At 35.2% G+C, this 22,645-nt stretch overlaps 1 protein-coding gene across 12 annotated transcripts in view; it reads right to left on the minus strand.

Annotated features, from left to right (window-relative positions):
• The window catches only part of NRCAM (neuronal cell adhesion molecule), a 138,496-nt gene that overhangs the window by 12,081 nt on the left and 103,770 nt on the right, over nucleotides 1–22,645 (minus strand). For 7 of the 12 annotated variants that reach the window (XM_070946892.1, XM_070946898.1, XM_070946891.1 and 4 more), the window contains 2 exons: nucleotides 16,618–16,749; nucleotides 14,815–14,893 (listed from right to left, as the gene is read on the minus strand). In XM_070946892.1, coding sequence (XP_070802993.1) covers nucleotides 14,815–14,893; nucleotides 16,618–16,749 — 211 coding nt within the window. Of the gene's footprint in view, nucleotides 1–14,814; nucleotides 14,894–16,617; nucleotides 16,750–20,043; nucleotides 20,197–21,392; nucleotides 21,519–22,645 lie in introns of all 12 variants that reach the window. The other 5 variants (XM_070946889.1, XM_070946887.1, XM_070946897.1 and 2 more) reach the window with 3 other exon arrangements.

The following is a 22,645-nucleotide window of genomic DNA, read 5'->3' on the forward strand; positions in this document are numbered from 1 at the left end:
GAAGTGGTATGACTGGATTAAGCATTACTTGGTCTGTTGTGTGGATGTTTGGGTGGTTTAGGGGTGGGGAATTTGTGGTGGGTGGGGGGTGTTTGGGGATTGTTATGTGTGTTGGACCTGGTCTTTGGGTGTTAAATGAATTTCATTGTATGGGTGTACTGTGTATACACATACAATGACAATAAAGTTATTATTATTATTATTATTATTATTATTATTATTATTATTATTATTATTATTATTATTTATTGGTTAATCTTTAGTGAGATTCACAGCCTTTGAGGCTGGTTAATAGCTCAGCAGCTCGAGTCCTAACCAAGGACCTAGGAACTGTTAAGGTATCGTCGGAGGATGTAAGCTGTTCCGAGTAAGGTGGTTTTTTGTAGAGTCAAAATGTTCAAGTCTGGCAAATTTAGAATTTCTAAATAGCGGGGTAGTCCTTTGGGTATTGCTCCGAGGGCTCCAATTACAATCGGGACAACACACGATTTCTTTTTCCACAGTCGCTCAACTTCAATTTGTAAGTCCCGGTACTTTGTGATTTTTTCTTGCTGCTTATCTTCAATTCGTGCATCACCAGGTATTGCAATGTCAATGAACCATACTTTTTTCTTTTCAACTATTGTTATGTCAGGTGTGTTGTGGACCAAGTGCCTGTCAGTCTGAATCCTAAAGTCCCACAAGATCTTGAGTTTCTCATTCTCTAAAACTTTCTCAACCTGATGTTCCCAGTGGTTTTTGCTGTACTCAAATCCAAACTTCTGGCACAATTTCCAGTGAATGATTTTAGCAACACGGTCATGGCGTTGTAGGTAGTCAGTTTGTGAAATTTTGCTGCACCCACTGATCAGGTGGTCAACTGTCTCTTCTTTTTCATTGCAGAGGCGGCATTTGCTGTTGGTGGTAACATGTTGAATTTTTGCCTTCATACAGTTTGTGGCTAGGGCTTGTTCTTGAGCTGCCAAAATAAAGCTTTCTGTTTCTTTTTTCAGTACTCCTGATCTTAACCAGTTCCAAGTTAGTTTCTGGTCAGCTTTCCCTTCAATACTTTTCAAGTATTGGCCATGCAGAGCTTTGTGTTTCCAATTTTCAGCTCGCTGCTCAATTACTTCTTTCTTATATTCTGCTTTTGTTTTAGTTGTCTTTAAAAGGCCTCCTTTATTTACTTCCTTAATCATTGGTTCTTCACTTTTCTGGATGTAATCATTCAAGCTGCATTTTTCTTCTTCCACAGTCTGCTTTACTTGTAGGAGTCCTCGACCACCCTCTGCTTTTGGTAAATATAATCGGTCAACATCACTTTTAGGGTGCAAGGCATGATTCATTGTCATAAGCTTCCTTGTTTTTCTGTCCAAATTGTCTAACTCCATCTGGGTCCAGTCAATTATTATTATTATTATTATTATTATTATTATTATTATTATTATTATTACTACTACTACTATTATTATTATTATTATCTATATCATATATGGGAAAGAACAACAAAAAGAAGAGACAAAATAAAAAGATACTAGAAGAAAAATATAAGAGACTAGAGATAGAATTATAAAAAGATCCACAAAAAAAGAATATAAAAAACCAAATGGATTAACGAAACATAAACTGAATCTAATAGATAAAGAAGAACTAGCACAAAAAATTAAAAGCGCTAAACAAAATTTATTTGAAAACGCAAAAAACCAGGAAGATGGCTGGCATATAAATTGAAAAAGAAGAAAGAAAAGAAATTGATACACCAACTAGTGGATGATGAAGGAACTCTTCACCATTAAAATGATGATAAATTGAAAGTGATTCAAAATTACTATGAAAAACTATATGATCAAGAGTCAATTTCAGAAGATAAAATAAAACAATATTTAGAAAAAGCGGAACTATCTAAAGTATCTGAAAAACTAAAAGCAATGCTAGATGAACATATATCAATGATGGAATTAACACAAGCAATCAAGAGGCAAAAGAATGGCAAAACACCAGGTACGGATGGATTACCAGCAGAACTATATAAAGACTTACAAAGTATTTTAAGTATTCCAATGTTGGAAGCATTCAACAAATTTTTGTTAGAAGCCAAAGTACCAAATTCATGGATGGAAGCATATATTACTCTCATACCGAAAGAAGATGCCGACCTACAACGGATAAAAAACTATAGACCGATATATTTACTGAATGCTCATTATAAAATATTCTCTTCAATAATTGCAGAAAGATTAAAAAGATTTTTAAATCAATTTCTACATCCAGATCAAAATGGTTTTTTACCTAAGAGACAAATTAAAGACAACATGAGAATAATTTTAAATACATTGGAGTACTATGAAGCGCATCCAGAGAAGTAAATGGCATTGATTTTCCTAGATGCACAGAAAGCATTTGATAATGTGAACTGGCAATTCATGCTAGCACAACTAAAAGATATGGACTTTGGGGAAAGATTTATTAATATGATTAAGGCAATATATTATAAACAACTGCAAAGGTGATGGTAAATGGAGATATGACTGAGAAGGTTAGCATTAAGAAAGGTACAAGACAAGGATGCCCCTTGTCTCCCTTATTATTTGTATTGACATTGGAAGTATTAAATAGAAATATTAAGACAAGATAAAAGGCCTGGAAATAAAAAAGGAAAAGTATAAATTACAGGCATTTTTTTTTTTTAATTTGATTTATATGCCGCCCTTCTCCGGAGACTCAGGGCGGCTTACAGTGCGTTAAGCAATAGCCTTCATACTTTTGTATATTTATACAAAGTCAGCTTATTGCCCCCACAAACTGGGTCCTCATTTAACCTACCTTAGAAAGGATGGAAGGCTGAGTCAACCTTGAGCCTTGGAGAGATTCGAACCAGCAGTAAATTGCAGGCAGCTGTGTTAATAACAGGGTGCTTTAAACCACTGTAGTACCAAGGCTCATTTGCAGATGATTTAGTTTTTATTTCTGAAGATCCACAAGAAACAGGGCCTAAACTAATAAAAAAAATTAGAAGACTATAGCGAAGTGGCAGGTCTGAAAATAAATAAAGAGAAAACTAAGATTTTAATGAAAAACCTTACAGATAAATAGAAAAAAGAGCTAATGAAGAGAATAGATATTCAGATTATGAAGAAAGTAAAATATTTAGGGATTCAGCTGACAGCAAGATGTGTAACAATTAAGGAAGATAATTATTACAAACTGTTGCAACAAATTAAAATAGATCTGAAAAATGAAAAAGTTTGCAATTATCGTTGATAGGAAGAATAGCTACAATTAAAATGAATATATTGCCGAGATTATTGTACTTATTTCAAACAATTCCGATGAAATTGGGAAAAAAATACTTTGAGGAACTTAACAATATTAAAATATATCTGGCAAGGGAAGAAAGCAAGAATTAGCTTTAAAATGTTGCAGGATTCAAGAAGTAGAGGAGGTTTTGGAATACCAAATTGGGAATTGTATTACCAGGCTGCAGTATTGACACGGATGAAAGAATGGATTGTATTGAGGCATACAAGATTATTGACTTTGGAGGAACATGCCAACTGGGTTGGCATGCTTTTTTGTGGTATAGGAAAAATAGGATACATGGTTACTTTCAAAGACATTACATAAGAAATGCATTAATGTTAGTATGGGAGAAAATTAGAGAGCAACATTATTTGAGGATACCAGTTTGGCTTTCAACAATGGAAGCACTGATTCACCCAAATGTTATTAACATGGGAAATATCGTTAGATATAAAGATATTTTGAATAAAAAGGGGGAACTCAAAACTAAACAAGAACTGAGTGACAGAAAATTTCCTTATAAAAAAAGGCACGAGACAAGGATGTCCATTATCCCCACTGTTATTTATATTAACATTGGAAGTGTTAACTAGAAATATTAGACAGGATCCAGAAATAAAAGGAATGGAAATAAAAAAAGAAAAGTATAAACTACAAGCATTTGCAGATGACTTAGTTTTTATATTAAAAGAACCATTAGAAACCGGCACTAGATTGATAGGGAAAATCGAGGAGTATGGAGAAGTTGCAGGATTGAAAACAAATAAAGAAAAAACTAAAATAATAGTTAAAAATCTTACAGAAAAGCAAATTGGCAAAGAAGATAGACCTTCAGATAGTAAAGCAAGTAAAATATTTAGGAATCTATTTAATAGCAAGATGTGTAACAATCAAAGATGATAACTATACAAAGTTAATGCAACGAATTAAATTGGACCTTGAGAAATGGAAGAACTCTCAATGAAAGGGAGAATAGCTACCATAAAAATGAACATAACTACCAAAGTTACTTTTCTTATTTGAAACAACACTAATAAAACTAGAGAAAAAATATTTTGAAGAATTAAATAAAAAGATTTCGAAATACACTTGGCAAGGGAAAAAAGCAAAAATAAAATTAAAAAGTTACAAGAGTCCAAAGGGAATGGGGCTTTTGGACTACTGGACTGGGAGCTATACTATCAGGCATCTGTACTTACATGGGTAAAAGAATGGATAAATTTGAGGCATAGAAGACTATTATTATTGGAGGGAGATGATCTCCAATTAGGATGGGCATTCCTTTCTATGGTATGGAAGGAGTGCGGTACACATATATTTTCAAAGACACTATGTGAGGAATGCTTTACTAGGAATCAGGAAAAATTAAATCACAAAACTATATGAAAATACCAGTCTGGCTTTCTACAATGGAAGCATTGATGCATCCAAATGTTGTCAACCTGGAAAAAATTGTATCCTATAAAAACATTTTAAATGAAAATGGGTGGCTACACCTGCAAATACCATCAAGATACAAGAAAGATGTGAAAACTTGAGGTTTTTATAAAGAACCAACAATACTTGATAAGATGTTATTAGGGACAGATGAAAAATTGATAAGGAAAATATATAACTACTTATTAAATTTTAAAATGGAAGATGAACAAATAAAAGAAACAATGATAGTATGGGCAAAAAACTTTGGATATACCATAGAATTAGATAAATGGCAAAAACTTTGGGATAGAAATTATAAACTGACAATGGCTACTACATATAAAGAAAATCTCTATAAAATGTTTTATAGGTAGCATTTGCCACCAGCAAGAATAGCAAAAATGTTTAACAATATGTCCGCCAAATGTTGGAAATGCAATCAGACTCCAGGTACTTATTATCAGATGTAGTGGACACGTATGAAGGCATGAAAATATTAGACAAAAATACACACATGGCTGGAGAAGATGACTAAGCAACATATAGACTTAAAACCAGAAATATTGTTGTTAGGTATAATACCAGAAAGTTATGACAAAGGGATTATATATTTAATGTTACATGTATTGACAGCAGCAAGAATTGTATTTGCACAATATTGGAAAAATGAGAACATCCCACCAGATGAAAACATAATCTGTAAAATATTGGATTGTGCAGAGATGGATAGATTGACATTGAAAATAAAAGATAAAGGAGACACAGAATACTATTTAACGTGGAATAGGTTTTATCAATGGTTAGAGATAAGAGGTAGAAATTAGATGAAGAAAGAGCATTGTTATGATTAAGTAAAATATGAATGTTGTTTATACTTATAAGTATGCTAATATAATTAATAGGCACATAAATAAGCAAATATAATTATAAATATGGTTAGAATTATTCTGTTGTATTATTATTATTATCAGTATATGTGTTATTTTTTCTTTCTTGTCTTTCAAAAAATGATATACCTGGACAATACATTGTATTCAAAATATTTATATATAAATAAATAAAATTTGACCGAAAAAAAAAAGGGAACACTTCTTTTTATATTGTGTTGAGTACAGGTAGTCCTTGACTAAACAGAAGGTCATTTAATGACAATTCAAAGTTACAACGGGACTGAAAAAAGTGACTTATGACCATTTTTCACAGTCATGACCTTTGCCACATTCTTATCATCATGTGATCAAAATTCAGATGCTTGGCAACTGGTTCATATTTATTGCTGTATCTCAAGATCATGTGATCACCTTTTGGGACTTTCTGTCAAGCAAAGTCAATGGGGAAGCCAAATTCACTTAACAACCAGGTTACTAATTTATCAACTGCAGTGATTCACTTAACAATGGTGGCAAAAAAGGTCGTTAAATGGGGCAAAACTCACTTAACAAATCTCACTTAACGACAAAAATTTTGGGCTCAGTTGTGGTTGTAAATCGAGGACTACCTGTATCTCCTGATTCCTGGTAATGCAGAAATCAGTGATACTGCTTCAGCTTCTAGAAGATCAAGTGTCAGATCCATGAATCTGCCACTTCTCAAGGCGGAAGAGGGGGACTCATGCATTTATTATTACATTCATACTTTATGGCTTTCTCCCCAATATATCCTGAAACCTGCAATTTACTGATTTATAACTTCTAGCCTGGCGCCTAAGCGGCCTGGCGTTTTCTCACCTTTTGGGGAATGTAAGGGGAAGGCGGGCCATCTGGATTCCACTGCTTGAGAGCCGGCAGAAGGATGACCCTGAGAAAGTCCCCTTATCACTTTCTCAGAGCAGCCGATACAATAACAACTTTGCACCCGTGGATTGGCTGAATCCACATCAGACTGTTGGGAGGCGTTTCCAATTCCTTTATTCTAACTGCATGGCCTGAGGGCCCTCAGAGCCTGCTTTCTTTTCATCCTGCTATCACCTCTATTCAATAAAAGGTTCCTTTTGAAATGCCAAGTTTCAAGAGTCTTTACTTTCTTGAATAAGGGGGAGAGGCCTTAATCAAGTTAAGATTAAGTCCATGTTAAGCCAGTCCCAGTAAATTTGGAACGGTATTCTGACTATGAACAGGACTAAATATAGTTAATACATACTTAAAAATACTTGGAATGAGTCCACTGAGCAAAATGAAACTTCCTCATTTACTTATACCTACTTGAGAGTTAATGTAATATTTAAATTTACTAATTTGTTTTATAATTGTTTTGTGAAATAATTCTGAAATACAATGCAGTTTTAAATGGCATAGGCAAAAACCAAAAGCTAAAACCCATAACCAAATAAAAAACATCATTAAAATGCCTTATGTAAGAAGTGTATCCATTCTGCTTGAGTAATTAAATAAATTTCTCTACAAAATATTCCAAAGGAAAGATTAAATTAGTGCATTAAAAGTGCCACTTTGATCATTTCAAAAGGACACTTATACACTTCTATGTCATTTATTTAACTGTTTTTCTGAATTGTAAAGAATATCTTCACTGTTGTTAAGATATAGAACACAGATTTTAAGGAATAATACATTAAAATACGAAATATTTCTTATCATTTATAATAATACTTTATAACACTGGAGTTTTTACTACATTAATAAGTACTTTTATTCATCTTGCTTTAATCATTTTGGAATCTTTTCTGAAGTAAAATTATAAAATTAAAATATCTATTAACATATCCTTATTTCTTCTATAGCTAATGCATTCTGAAAGTTTAAAACTAAGTTCAATATTTAAAAACATCCTTTAAAATTTAGAATGTTTTGAATCCTTCTCTCCCTATCCACATAATTAAAAATTATCAAAATAACTACAAGTAAAATATATACGGGATTTTTTCTACATACGCACATATATTTTTTTGTAAGATGAAAAAATCATAATGGGAAATTCAATCAAGTATTTGCTGTTTGCAAGTATAAAACCAGTTTCGATTAAACTAACATTATTGTTAAACACTTATCTCATATAGGAAAAATGATATGTCATATATGTCCCCTGGTTAAATTATTCTTATGTTTTTTTTATTTCTCTGGGTTTCATAAAATAAATAGCAAACTGTTCTGCCCCAGCTCCGGATTCCCAAGAATTATGACATACACCAACGGTCCTTATCAAAGTTATAACATACCAAGAATAAACAAAGTCCAGCAAAGGTTGGCAACCAGCCCAGAAAACAAGATACGATAAAACACTCACTATCCAAACCGCTCTTTAATAATTACATGTTGTTTCCAGCAAGAAATTACTAACTGCGTGCGACTTAAATAGGCTAAGGGAGTGGCCAATTATCCTCAAACCTTACTCTCGAGGAGACCTCCTCCTCCTGAGTAGCCACTCCTGCCTTTTGGCAGCCCTGCGTGCTCGAGCATTGAGGAGAGGCTCCTCCGCTCTCCCCACTTGAAGGAGCCTCTGGAGGTACTGAAGGCCCTGGCTGAGTCTCTGCCTCTGACCACATCCTCTTTAGCCTCCTCGCTATCCGACGCGAGCGCCAGCTGCGCAGGCTGCTGGCCCGACCCCACACCAGCCTCCTCGTCGTCGGGATCAGCCACGATCCGCACAGGCCGCTGGCGGTCCACAACAGCAAACTTTAGATACTTTATAGGTAGTCCTTGACTTAAGACTGCAACTGAAACCAGATTTCTGGTCATAAATCATTACAATCCTAAATCAAGAATTACCTTATGGAAAGCGTAAGTAAACTAGAACTAAAATATTTGAAAAAAATGTATAAATAAAGTTCATTAACATATTTAACAAATTCAAATTAAACTTTACCATATCTTTCCAATTATATTTTATTACTTGCTAATATTCTTTTTACCTCAGGGATAGGCTGATGTAATTAAACATTAAAAAGTCAAAGAGTCATATATGCACTTTTATAATTCAGTTGCTAATGGATAATTTGACCAGTGGTTTCATGTAGATGTTAAACAGAATTGGGGATAGAATCAAGCTCCGACGCACTTTATAAGAAGAGGCTTGAGGTTGCTAGCAACACTGACTGGAGCTGGTCTTATTTTTAAGTCCTCCAAAGATCATCCACAAATGCAACCAATGCTGTCTTGGTATGTGTCAAACTTATCAGATAGATCAGACAGGGAATCAACTGCACAAGAAGGCTAAAACTAGTCTTTTATTGAAAGGGGCTGTATCTACCCATCTCATATTCATATGAATCAGGGAAATGTTTGATCCCCTTCTGTAGATTTTCTGTTTGTTGTACACTCAAGCTATGTTTTTCCGTTGTCACCTACCTCCATCCTCCTTATTCTCTAGATTATTATAACTCAGCCTGAAAACTGGCTAGTTTTCCAGACTCTTTTTAGTCAGTTTTCAGGCTGGGTTATTATAAAAACTAGTTTTAGCCTTCTTGTGATTTACTATTTAAATCATACTTATGTAAGTGTAATAATATTCTTATACATATCTATCTATCTATCTCTATCTATCTATCTATCTATCTATCTATCTATCTATCTATCTATCTATCTCTATCTATCTATCTATCTATCTATCTATCTATCTATCTATCTATCTATAAAAGGACCTATGTATGTATGTTTGTATGTATGTATGTATTGGCTTGAGCAATTTCAACCAAATTTGGTACACAGATGATTTACTCTCTGGAAACAAATACTGTGGGGGTAAGACACCCCTGGTGTGTGTGTGTGTGTGTGTGTGTGTTCCAGCATAACTCTGGAACGGCTCAAGCAATTTCAGCCAAACTTGGTACACAGATGACTTACTCTCTGAAAAAAAAATACTGTGCGGATAACATACCCCTAACACCCCTTTGGTGTGTGTGTGTGTGTGTGTGTGTGTGTGTGTGTGTGTGTGTGTGTTCCAGCATAACTCTGGAATGCCTGGGCTGCTGAAATGAAAAAGAATGAATTATATCTATAGTGTCAAATCACAGTACTTTTGACAGTGGTAGTGTGCATTTTGTATTCAAGTTCTGTTAAGATACAGCCTGTTGTGCCTTAAAATGGCTTCTAATGAGCCTGATAGTACAGTGGACTAAAGCACTGTTATTAACATCTGCTGCTTGCAATTACTGCAAGTTCAAATCTCACCAGGCTCAAGGTTGACTCAGCCTTCCATCCTTTCAAAGGTAGGTAAAATGAGGACCCAGATTGTGGGGGCAATAAGCTGACTTTGTATAAATATACAAAAGTATGAAGGCTATTGCTTAATGCATTGTAAGCCACCCTGAGTCTCCGGAGAAGGGTGGCATATAAATTAAAGCAAAAAAATAAATAAAATAATGTACATCACAATGGAGTTGCCATGGTAACGGCTTCACAATACTCCACAAGGGGGCTCCCTCTGCTAAAGGGAATTGGTTCTTAAACAAACAAACAAACAAACAAACAAACAAACAAACAAACAAACAAAACCCCGCTAGGCCCTCAGCTTCAAGCAGAGAGGGCAAGTTGTAGGGGGAGGTGTCTGCTAATGCATATAATCACCTGTAGAATTTTTCCCAGGCTGTTGGCCAGGACAATTAGGTCTCTAATTCTCACCACAGTGAGTGATGGTGGAACACACACACACACACACACACACAGGCACAGACACACACACACAGACACACACCAGGGGTGTCTTAGCCCCACAGTATTTTTTTCCAGAGAGTAAGTCAACTGTGTACCAAGTTTGATTGAAATTGCTCAAGCCATTCCAGAGTTATGCTGGAACACACACACACGCACACACACACACACACGCACACACACACACACACATACACACACACACACACACACACACAGATACCAAGGGTATCTTACCCCCACAGTATTTTTTTCTAGAGAATAAGTAATCTATGTAGCAAGTTTGGTTAAATTGCTAGAGGCATTCTAGAGTTATGCTGGAGCACACCCACACCCACACCCACAGACACCCCACACACACCCTCCGAGGGGTGTTAGGGGTGTCTTACCCCCACAGTATTTTTTTCCAGAGAGTAAGTCATCTGTGTACCAAGTTTGGTTGAAATTGCTCGAGCTGTTCCAAAGTTATGCTGGAACACACAGACACAGACACACAGACACCCCCCCCCTCCAGAGGTGTCCTACCCCCACAGAATTTGTTTCCAGAGAGTAAGTCATCTGCGTACCAGATTTGGTTGAAATTGCTTGAGCCATTCCAGAGTTATGCTGGCTCACATATATACATACATACATACATACATACATACATACATACATACATACATAGGTCCTTTTTTTTGTATATATAGATTTTCCCTGAATTGCTTCATAAGTTTTTATTACCTTCAGAACATTTACTTTAATTTGCTTTGATGCGTTGGTCTCACAGTTACTGAGAGCAAATATGAAAAGATTTCTTTCCACGGCTGTCTTTGCCCATGTGACTTCTGCATCACAGAGGATACATGGCATATCCTATTACATTAGAGTTTCTAAGGAGATTATGTGGTATGTTAATTAAGGTCCTTATAAAACAAACTGAGACAGAGATAATGATCCTCCTCCTTTTCCTGGCAGATTACAACAGCACTCTTACTGTGCTATAATAGCATATACCAATAGCTGCTATGACAAACAGCAAATGTTGTCCAACACAAATGCAATCTATCCATAACCCTAAGATTTCTTCTTCTTCTTTCTTTCCTCCTGTTATTATGGTTTTCATGTATTATGGGGAAATTGATATATTTTTATGTATAAAAGCTGATCTATGACTGTGATGAAGTTTATGTTACTAGTCTCAGACTGTCAGATCCCTATCGTGATACTGCCATTCAAGTGGGGAGAGGACCCCAGATTCTTTTACTCACTTATTGCTCTAATCCTGTTTCCTATGTATCTTGTAATTCCCTAGTTTATAACTTTTACCCTGTCATCTATTCTGCCCTGTTGTTTGATTTACCTTGGGGGATTTACAAGGGGGGAGGGCCATCTGTTTTCTCTCAGTTTGGAAGCCTCACAGAAGAAGCGCATGGGAACAACCCCTTATCTCTTTCTCAGGACGAACGTTTCCACAACATCTTCACACCTGTGGATTGGCTCATTCAACATCAAACTGAGAGGAGGGGTTTCTAACCACTTTATCCTAACGGAATTGCCTGGGGAGAACTCAGACCTGCTTTGCATTGTCTTGCATTCACTTCCTTTCAATAAAAGTTTTCTTTTGAAATGTTTTTGAAAGTTTTGAACGTCCATGCTTTCTTGAACAGGTGGGAGAAACAGGACCTTACACAGACTATCAATCAAGCTATTTCTCCTCTGACCATTTAAAAAAGAGAAGGAATTTCAATTTTAGTAATCTAAGGAAGTCTGTCTTCCCCATTAGACCATTTAGACATTGCTTTGGCAAAAACAGGGTCTGCTTCAATAAATATAGCATGTTTAATTGTATGGGAAATGATCTTAAGTAATGGAAAAAAGTTCAAAATACTGGAACTCTTGCGGAAATTTGTAAGAAAATAAAAATATTTTTTTTTCAGTCAAAGTTAATTTTCCAATTTAATCTACAATTCTGGGGTTTCCTATTGATAGGTCATCCAAATACTAAAGACTGACACTGCTTTAAAGAATCAGTCAAGGTCAGCCAGATGCTTGGCGTTCCCAACTAATCAATATACAATGTATATTATCAAATAACTATTGATTTAAAGCTGAAAAAGATACACTGAATTATAAATAAAAGGTAAACATTTTAATTGCGCCGCAGAAAAATTAAATACCAAAATAATAAAACTACTTAATGTTTTTTAACTAAACTTGCTATTTTGAAGAGTTGAAGTGTTCTGCAAATTAAATTGTATATTATTACGGTAATACTATAAGAAGCTTCCCTCAGTGAATTTATGGAGAAGGCATGTATTTATTTATTTATTTTGTTTTTGATATATTAGATTTGAAGACAGACAACAAATTTCATCTAGACTGATGACTTTCATATATGTTGTGTGACATACATGACATGTTAACTTTTATTATTTTCAAACAAAATACATGCTTATTCCAAGGCAAACAGTAAAGTCTACTTTTTTACTACAAAGTATAAATTTAGTTCAGGACATTTAGATAACTTTCATATTTTGTTCTTTATGCATCTATTAATTTCTGCTCAAAGTCATGCTGAAAGCACATTTGCCAAATATATGAATGAAGTAAAATGCTGAAACCAAATTTGTTTAAGTATTGGATTTTCAGTGCAATAATTTGGATCTTCATTTTATGATTATAATATATATGATCAAGATTTCTCAGTCATCTTTTATGGAAGGATAATGTTCTGCCCCAACTACGGACCCCAAAGAACGCAGTGCACACAAACTCTATACAAAGCTTATTTAACTCAAATAATGCAGTCTTTATCAACCAAAGGCTGTTAATAAACTGTCTTAACAGCCTACCAGAATTTTAAGATAAGGTAATCACAGTCTTACTAGAGTTGGCAGAAAGCCCAGAAGCAATTTTGCAGACATGAAGGAGAGTGAACTAAAGTTGTTCTCTACAGCTTGTTGCAAGGGGCGTTCCTTCTTAAATAGGCTAAGCTTTACTCTCTTGAGACCTCCTCCTGAGGTCTCCTGTCTTTTGGCAACTCTGTGCGCCCGTACATTGAGAAGAGGCTCCTCCTCTTCACTTAAAGGAGCTTCTGGAGGTTCTGAAGGCCCTGGCTGAATCCCTGCCTCTGGCACCACATCTTCTACAGCCTCCTCACTGTCCGATTCGAGCGCCAGCTGCACAGGCTGCTGACGCAGCACACCAGCCTCCTCGTTGTCGGAATCAGCTACAATCTGCACAGGCCACTGACAGGCCACAACAGATAAGGCCAGGATGAATAGAATATATTTCTGCATAAATACATGATGCAAAGCTGCACAGGCCGCTGACGGGCCACAACAGATAAGGCCAGGATGAATAGAATATATTTCTGCATAAATACATGATGCAAAGCTCTACTACGCATGCAAATGCAAATGCAAAGCTCTACTATGTACTTCTATTCATTTGGATAAATTTGTATATTAATAGTCAGCAATATGTTTATTATTTATTTATTGATTAGCCTATAGGCCATATCAACGTACAAGGTTCAAACACGTATTATCAATAAAATCCTATAAAAACAATTTAAAATAAGAGTAGGGTAAAATACAATAGTTATAGGATAAAATACAATAATTAACATATATTAATAGTAATACTCAAGTGTATTCCTATGATCTATGCCATGTCATGCAATCTGAAATATTTGCTAGAATTAATTGAATTATTAAATGTCTGATAATTTAACATATTGATTTATATATACTGTATCTGAATTGAAAAGTCGTTTAGTAAAACAGCATCTAAAATGTTCATATAGCATCATATCTGAAGATGGTGGGTGAAAGTATACTCTAAGTTAAATGATTTGAATAGAACAGTGATGGTTAACCTTTTTTGTGCCAAGTACCCAAAGTATGCAAATGCACACATGCGTGCCCAAACCCCAAAATGCAATGCAAGCGTATTCCCCGTGCATGCGCCCCCTCCCACACGCATTCCCCATGCATGTGCCCCAATGCCCTCGCACATGCGCCCCAGCCCCCTGTGCCCCGTTTTGGCTACCAGGTTGGTGCAGGTGGCTTTCCAGGCCCAAAATGGGGTGCAGGGGGCCTCACACAGCCCCCCTGTGCCCCGTTTTGGCTTCTAAGTTAGTGTAGGAGGCTTTCCAGGCCCAAAACAGGGTGCAGGGGCACAGCGCAAGGCCCCCCCATGCTTCGTTCTGGCCTGGAAAACCCCCTGCACCAAACTGCACCCCCACACGCATATGCCCACCCACCCCATGCATGCATGCGCACGTTCTCCACATGCTCCCCACCCCCTGCACATGCATGGCAAAGACCCAAAGACCAGCTGGCCAGTGGAAGGCGTACGTGCATGAGCGGTGGAGCTGGGCTGGGGCGACGGCTGGCGTGGCCGCAGAGAGGGCTCTGCATGCCACCTGTGGCACATGTGCCATATGTTCACCATCATGGGAATAGAAAGTCTGAAAAATATTATCTTCAAATCCAAATAGTATGATTAATAAGAAAAATAGTAATACCTATATTCACCAAGAGTTCCATCATCTTCTTTCATAGGTTGTATTTCTGGATCACCATGTGCATCTTCTTTTTCTTTCACTAAAATATGTAAAATTGGACTTTTGAGATGTCATTCATAGAATTTAAACACCCATTAGATCAACGCTCTGCAATCTATGAGACAATGTAACCTTGGCTTCATTTATTACACATGACTAAATTACAAATTGGCAAAGAAAACTGAAAGACTGAAGATTTAATTTAATTTAATTTAATTAATTAAATTTATATGCCGCCCCTCTCCGAAGACTCAGGGCGGCTCACAATACATTATAAAAAATCATTATAAAAAAACATTGAAAAATTAAAAACATTAAAAAACTCATTCACGCCATTCATGGCCGGATCTCGCCAGATCACAAGAGCGAGATCAATGGCCCCAGGCCTGCTGGAAAAGCCAGGCCTTCACTGCTTTTCGGAAGGCCAATAGGGTGGGGATGGTCTGGACCTCAGGAGGTAACTAGTTCCAGAGAGCTGGGGCAGCCACAGAAAAGGCCCTCCCACGCGGGCCCGCCAGCCGGCATTATTTAGCTGACGGGACCCGGAGGAGACCAACTCTGTGGGATCTTACCGGTCACTGGGAGCTATGCGGCAGAAGGCGGTCTCGAAGATAAACTGGCCCTGAGCCATGTAGGGCTTTAAAGGTAATAACCAACACCTTGAATTGTGACCAGAGACCAATAGGGAGCCAGTGCAGCTCGTGGAGAATATACATATATGTCTGCCTGTCTCAGTTCTAAAAGGTTTTCATACCAGGAAACATATTCCACAAAAAGACCAAAACTAGTCTTAGTAAAAAATAAAGCTATAACAGAATCTTGCCACTCCAGTACTGCTTGCCCTTTCCTTTTCCATATAACCAGGGAGATACAAGGAAAGTCAGACTAAGTCTCTCTGTAATACTTTCCCTTCACCTTTGGCTCAAAGCACGCTTCTGTACCTGCTGTTGTCTTAACACTTTCTGAACTGCTTCTTCAAGGTTATCTCCATAGCTCCATACATACAGCAAATAGCAATTGTATTGCTAGCACATTAAATTAGGCATTCGTAACTTTCACAATTTTTACAGTCCTACTGGAAATTGGGGCAATAGTTGGCTATAGTTGTTCAGAGTGAGTACTTCAGATATTCTTTTTTTTTATCCCACTGTGTGTTGATCCTTTTCTTGGTAGCGTTCTAAAATGTTATAGCCAGTCAGATAAACAATAGAATAGTTGTAACTTTGAAACCATATTGGAAAAAATTGGATATTAATCTTAGCCAAAACAAATTAACTATATACAGGTAATTCTCTAGTTATGACAGCAATTGGAACCTAGAACTCTGTTGCTAAGTAACAAGGTTGTAAAGCATTATGTCACATTATGGCTTAGAAATGAAATTACAGCAGTCCGGGTTATCATTGTTAAATGAGGATTATGTGGGTGACTTCACATAATCTTCACATAGCTTCACATAAGTGACTTCATGTGATTATGACTTCTGACTTCCTACTGGCTTACCATTGCTTTGTTCAGAATCACAATCACTTGACTGTGATGGCCAGAACTCCAAGAAACTGTCTTAAGTCCCCCTTTTTAACTGCCATTATAACTTTAATCAGTTGTTGAATGAATAGTTGTAGCCTGAGGACTACTGGTAGCAAATACTTAAAGATTTACTTCTTTTATTTTGAATCTTAGCAGCAGTGGTAGAAATATTATATTTAAATAAAAAAAAACATTTTCTTTTTTAAAGATTAAATCAGTAGATCCAAAACTTACCTGGATATTTTCCACCTTTATTTCTCCTTATGAAACAAATAATGAGCAAAATCAAGATGAGAAGAGCAACTGCACACATAAGACCAATGAACCATCCTTGAGTGGCAATGTCAATCTGCCGACTTGCCTTTGCTAAGAATGAAAAAGAGGTGTTAATTCATACCAGTTTTGCATTCTTATGAATTAATTTACATCACAATTAGAAATAATATATTTTGGTCTTTTAAAAACATTTGACAGTATTGTTGATATTTGCATTTTAAAATACTAAATGTGTAAAAACAAGTATTCTCTCCCCTTATACTTGCCCTACTCTTCTAATAAAAACATTTGTGGCAGTGGTTTGGGAATTGTCCTTTGACCCACAGTTGAATGTACAAATAATTACCCTGGAAACATTTCTCACAGATTTTTAAAGGAGATCTCTCTGTGCACTACATATCTCCTCAGAAGTCTATGGTTTAGGGGCACTTTAGTTCATTTAGAAGAACCAGTTACACTTGAATTTATGTTCATGTAAAAGAATGCAATAGAATTTCTAATATAGTTATAATATATATGATTTGTTCAAATTTATACATTTGGAAAAGGATAGCATATCTTTATAGAATATAAAAAGAACAAAATGTTTTTTTGAGAAAAAAAATGTCTTTTAAAAAGCTAACTTTAAATAGGATAATATAAACAAATAATGTTTAATAGGTTAAAGCAATTTAAGCTTTTCCAAACATGCAGTTATTTGATATTAAAAATACAGTGTCAAGTATTAAAGGAAAACATGTACATTTTACATTAAAATTCAGTATGGAATGCCATGCCAACTCTGCAAAACAGTACATGCTTAACACATATATATTTATTTATTTATTTATTTATTATATTTCTATACCGCCTTTCTCCCGTAGGACTCAAGGCGGTGTACAGTCAAGAAAAATATAGACACACAAACATCATAAAATTGCTAATTAAAATTGTTACTTAGTTTGGTCAATTAAATAAAACCCAGAATTAGATAACATTTAAAAAATCATTTAAATATATAAACTACGATAACAACTTACAGAGTTTCCAGTATTTTATTTCTGTATGTTCTGGTAAAAGCATATAGAGTTCTATAAGCCACTACTGTTTATTTAAATTGCATAATTATGTATAATTCCACTACATATATAGTCTGCTTCAAGTGTATTTTTCTCTCTAAAAAATACAAACATTGCTAATACAGGCAAGTCATACGAATTTATTCTACTGTACTTACTTAAAATCAAATCATAACTAAAGTAAATGTTAAACAGAAATCTTTTCAGAACCTGTAGAATGGTTCTTGAGCAACTAAGCAACTTTTAGATCTTTTTCCTGTTTACTTCCAGTTAGAGAACTCTCCAGTTGGAGAGTTAAGGAAATAGCTGTTGGTTTAGATCCAGAATCAGAGTTGAATGTTGAATGAAAAAATTCTACCACCCAAGAGAAATAGGACTGATTCCTATTGATTCTTTCATATTAATCAACCTCTTCTGCAACAGTTTATCTTCCTTATAATATGGTTTGACTAGAGAAGGAATAGCCCATAAAATATTCCTGCCGCTTCCACTTTCCAATAATAAAACTTTGGAAAAAATTCAATTTTCAGAGAAATGATGTGTCTTTAAGGAAGTCAGGAAGATTCTTGAACTTCTATTTTATTGTTGAGCTTTCTTTAGTCTTGAAATGCATCTATAAATTTCAAATGAAAACTTAAAAAATGCTTTCCAAACTCCAGTGGGTTTAGCAAGATGTAAGTTAGTCCCATTCAACAACAAAAAAACTTGTTATCCAAATTATTTAATTTAAAGGAGCTTGGATTTTATAGAATTTGATGCACAGAGAACTGACAGAATCTAAAGCTTTTGTATAGCTGAGATACTATTGTAGCCTTCCAAGACATAGATTTTTGATGGATTTAAGGAAAAATAAATTTTTTAAAAATGTGCCAAGTCTATTCAAATGTTTAGAAGAATACGGCCATATTAATTCCAATGTTGGCTTATTGATATTTGTCACCCAGCCACTCTTTCAAATATTCTCTCTATTTTCCATCCTGTAAGATGGACATCTGTAACAGTGTTGACAGGGCACAAAGAGTTTGGAGAGTTGTACTGTCATGCAGAAAAAGGTACCCAACCGTATTAAATAGTGTTTCAGGCATAAAAATGCTGTGAGATAAAGAGGGTTCAGACCCTTTTACCTACAATGATATGTTTCAGCTGATAAAGTTATCTATAAACTATAAGCTTTGAATCTAATCCATTATTTGAAATAATATTTAGATGTTGAATGCAAGGGCTTTTCTCATGTCAGTTCTTTTATTGCAAACAGAAGAAACATTAATTGCAGAACAGCATTCTGTACTTCTCTTTACATATCAAACAACCAACATACACTGCTATGAGCACATGAAGCTACTGATCTAAAATATCATTTAAATTCAGGGTATTGGACCATTCCTGACAGGTTACTTTATTTTACAAATTTAAGTTTGAGATATAATTCCATTTATAAAAATCAGTGTCCATGCAGTATGACGCTGTGCAATAGTGAGTGAGTGAAAATATTTCAACACCATGTTTTTCAGCACAGGTGGGCAACTTGCCAGATGATGCATGCTCTTAATTCAGCTTTCTAGCAATTATCCTAACCTGCAATTTAGGGACAGAGCAAGAGCCAGACAGAAAGAAGAAAGGGTCAGGTATCAAAAATAATAAAATTGAATAGGTGGATAATCTGCCACCCTTTTACCACTGGTTCCATCCATAGCTTGTGACTATTAACATAAAGTCCTGCAAATTACTCCATAGGTCATATGATAGAAAAAGATTGCTCCCTAATGCTTTATAAAAATATGTGAACAAATTGAACAAATGCTACTGAAATATTTCTCAAAGAACCTATGAGAGTCTCTAAATATTATGTTCCAACATACAGTATGTAAAAAACTGATTTACAAATTGACACAGTAAAGACTTTAAATAAAATATTCAATAGTATATACACTATTTATATTCAATGAATATTACGTTTTGTAGAGGTTTTGAATACCCTACCATTAGAAAAAACTGCTAGTAATGTTTAATTTATTTAGACTTGACTATTTTCAAACATTGTTGTATTTCATCATTAATAAAAAGCATACTACATAGAAAAAATAATGTGAGGATTAGAAAGCATATTTGAAAAGGAGACATGAGAACTATATCTTTTTTCTAAATGAATGGCATGGATACCCATTGTATGAACAAAAATGAGTTGATGTAGTTCTGAGTTATACCTTTTAAGGAGGTGAAAAAAAGACATTAAAATATGTGAAGAGAACATGACACTATTTTGAAATGCCAGCACTTAACACATCACAATTCTGAATGGAAGGCAGAATTGCATGGTGTGCCTCACCTGGACCTGTCTCAAATACAGCCTCTGAGCTCCTAAAACCAGAAAGACCCTCAGCACCAACCCGGACTTTATATGATGTTCCTGGTGTTAATCCTTTTAAGAGAAAGAAGCTCCGAGAACCATTAGCATTTTCTTTTTTCAATTCTTCTTTGCCTATAAAATTTTTAGGAACACAGCATTTGTATTCATTCATTCATGGTGAGATATTTTGTCACTTTCAGATTCTGATCTTTAAAATATTTTTTCTTAAGACAGAGCATTGAGAGAACTATATTCTAAGTATTATTTTATTCTTCATGCTATTCTGCTCAAAATTGCCATGAAGAAGGCAATTGCATGGGATAATAATTTTAAAGCATCTTTTGTGTATTATAATAAACAGCATTTCCATTTATTTTGTTATACTTTACATCAATTATGCTTACCAAGAAGTGAAAGGAAAGGAATCACAATTAAAAGGACAGATTCTCAATGAACTTTTATAAACTATAAGTTTGACCAGGTTCTTCCTTTTCTTTATTAACCACAAAAACAAACTTCTATTCAGATTGGCTTACTACATCTTATTTGGAACTGCTAAAAAGCTGATGCTTTATGCAAAGTTGACCCACTAGGCACCATTTCCTCACATGGAAACTGGCAGATAAAATAAGCAATTATATAAAACTTCCTCAGAATATCACAACTGAAGGAAGATCAAACTACAGATAATGAAAGCATGCCATAGTTAAATGTAGTTTAAAATATACATTGCTTTACATTTGTGTGGTCTAAAAAAATAATACTAAGTTATTTCAAGAAGACAGCAATGGCAAAACTAATATGAAGAGATTTGAAAGACTAAATGTACTCCACAGTGAGCAACTTTGTATATTGCTAATCAAACCATGCTAGGAAAACTCTATTGATATGTTCCATATATATTTATTTGAATAGAAAAATACTAGTTTAAAAGGAAGGAGCATTCCTTTCACAATCCAAAACCTATGTATGTCTTTCATGGGGCTAATTATCTGCTAATTTACTTCCTGAGAGAAAGAAAGAACTAATTCAGTCTGTTTTATTGTTTCTTTACCATCAAAGTGACTTGTCACTTTGGGGACAGGCATGCTATGTCAAACAAGTGTGTTAAAAGTTTTAGTACGGTAATTGCTCTTGGCAGAAATCCTAAGATAATACAAGAAGCCAATGTTCTATGTATCGAATTAAACACAAATTACTTCCACAAAATCTGACCCTTAAATCTGTGTCCTAAAAAAGCAGAAATAACTTTAGAAAAGCAAATCAATACTGGTTCTTTTTCTATTATTACAATACATTTAAAAGAATTCAATGAAATGTCTTCTTACTGCCTGCCACACCATATTCAACATAAATGTTCTCATGAACTGGACCCTCATATTCCCAACTGATATTGGCATAAGTTTCAGCAGCTGCTGCCATAACATTTTTGATCCTTGGATACACTGGTTGCACTGAATATACAAGAAAAAAAAGAGCAAATTATTAAAGGCTGCATGTATTCAATACTGTCCAACTTCAATTATTTGAATTTCACAAAACAGAATGGGAAAAACAATTTATTGTGAATTCTTATGTTTAGAAATTCTGCTTAAATATAATTAATACTTTCTATCTCATTTTAGTTTTACCAAACATGGTCCAAACATGGTGCAAACAGCATCAAGGAGACAAACTTTCTTTCAGCTCTAAAATGATCTTATAGATGGAATAAGCCTAACATAATCTGAAATTATGTGAATGTTATGTTTGTGTGTGATGGTGTTCGTGCACATGTGCATATGATTTTATGAACATGTATGTGTACTTACTGGTTGACTCTGGAATTGTATTTGTATTTACTGGCTGACAATGGAATATTCAATATCCAAAATTTATTTTTTTCCAGTGAACTAGGATGGACTAGCCTGTAAGAAAGGTATGCAATCTTATACATAATCAAATAATTTGACTGCCTAACATCGTTGTGAAATTGATTGTTGTGCAAGGTTTGCCACCAACTATATTGTGAAGTATGTGAATGATACAACAGTAGTGGGTCTTATTCAGGATGACAACGAGGGTGCTTACCACAAGAAGGTAGATGGTTTGGTGAACTGGTGTAATTGTCATTGTAATTATCATTGTTGATTTCAGAAAAGGCAGGCACAGCCACATACCTCTGTATATTAATGATTCACCTTTGGAGGTGGTTAGCAGCATTAAGTTTCTGGGTATGCAGCTAATGAGTAGGCTAGCTTGGTTGCTCAACAGTGAGACACTGGTAAAGCGGGCACATCAGCGTCTGCATTTTCTGCATCGCATGAGAAAAGTACATCTTCCTTCCTCTATCCTTACTACTTTAATAGAGAGACGATTGAAAGCATCCTGTCATATTGCATTACTATCTGGTTTGACAGCATTACTGTTTCAGACAGGAAGATAGTACGGAGAGTGGTGAGGATGGAAGAAAATATTATTGGTAGTTTACTTCCTTCTATCCAGGACATAGCATATAAGCAAGCGATGCTTGAGCAGGATCTGCAGTATTGTCAGGGATGCTACACATCCTATTCATGACCTGTTTTGTTACCTTCTGGGA

Source organism: Pituophis catenifer, unplaced genomic scaffold (assembly GCF_029215685.1).
Source record: "Pituophis catenifer annectens isolate HBS135680 unplaced genomic scaffold, rPitCat1.0.hap2 SCAF_7, whole genome shotgun sequence".
Classification (NCBI taxonomy): Eukaryota; Metazoa; Chordata; class Lepidosauria; order Squamata; family Colubridae; genus Pituophis; species Pituophis catenifer.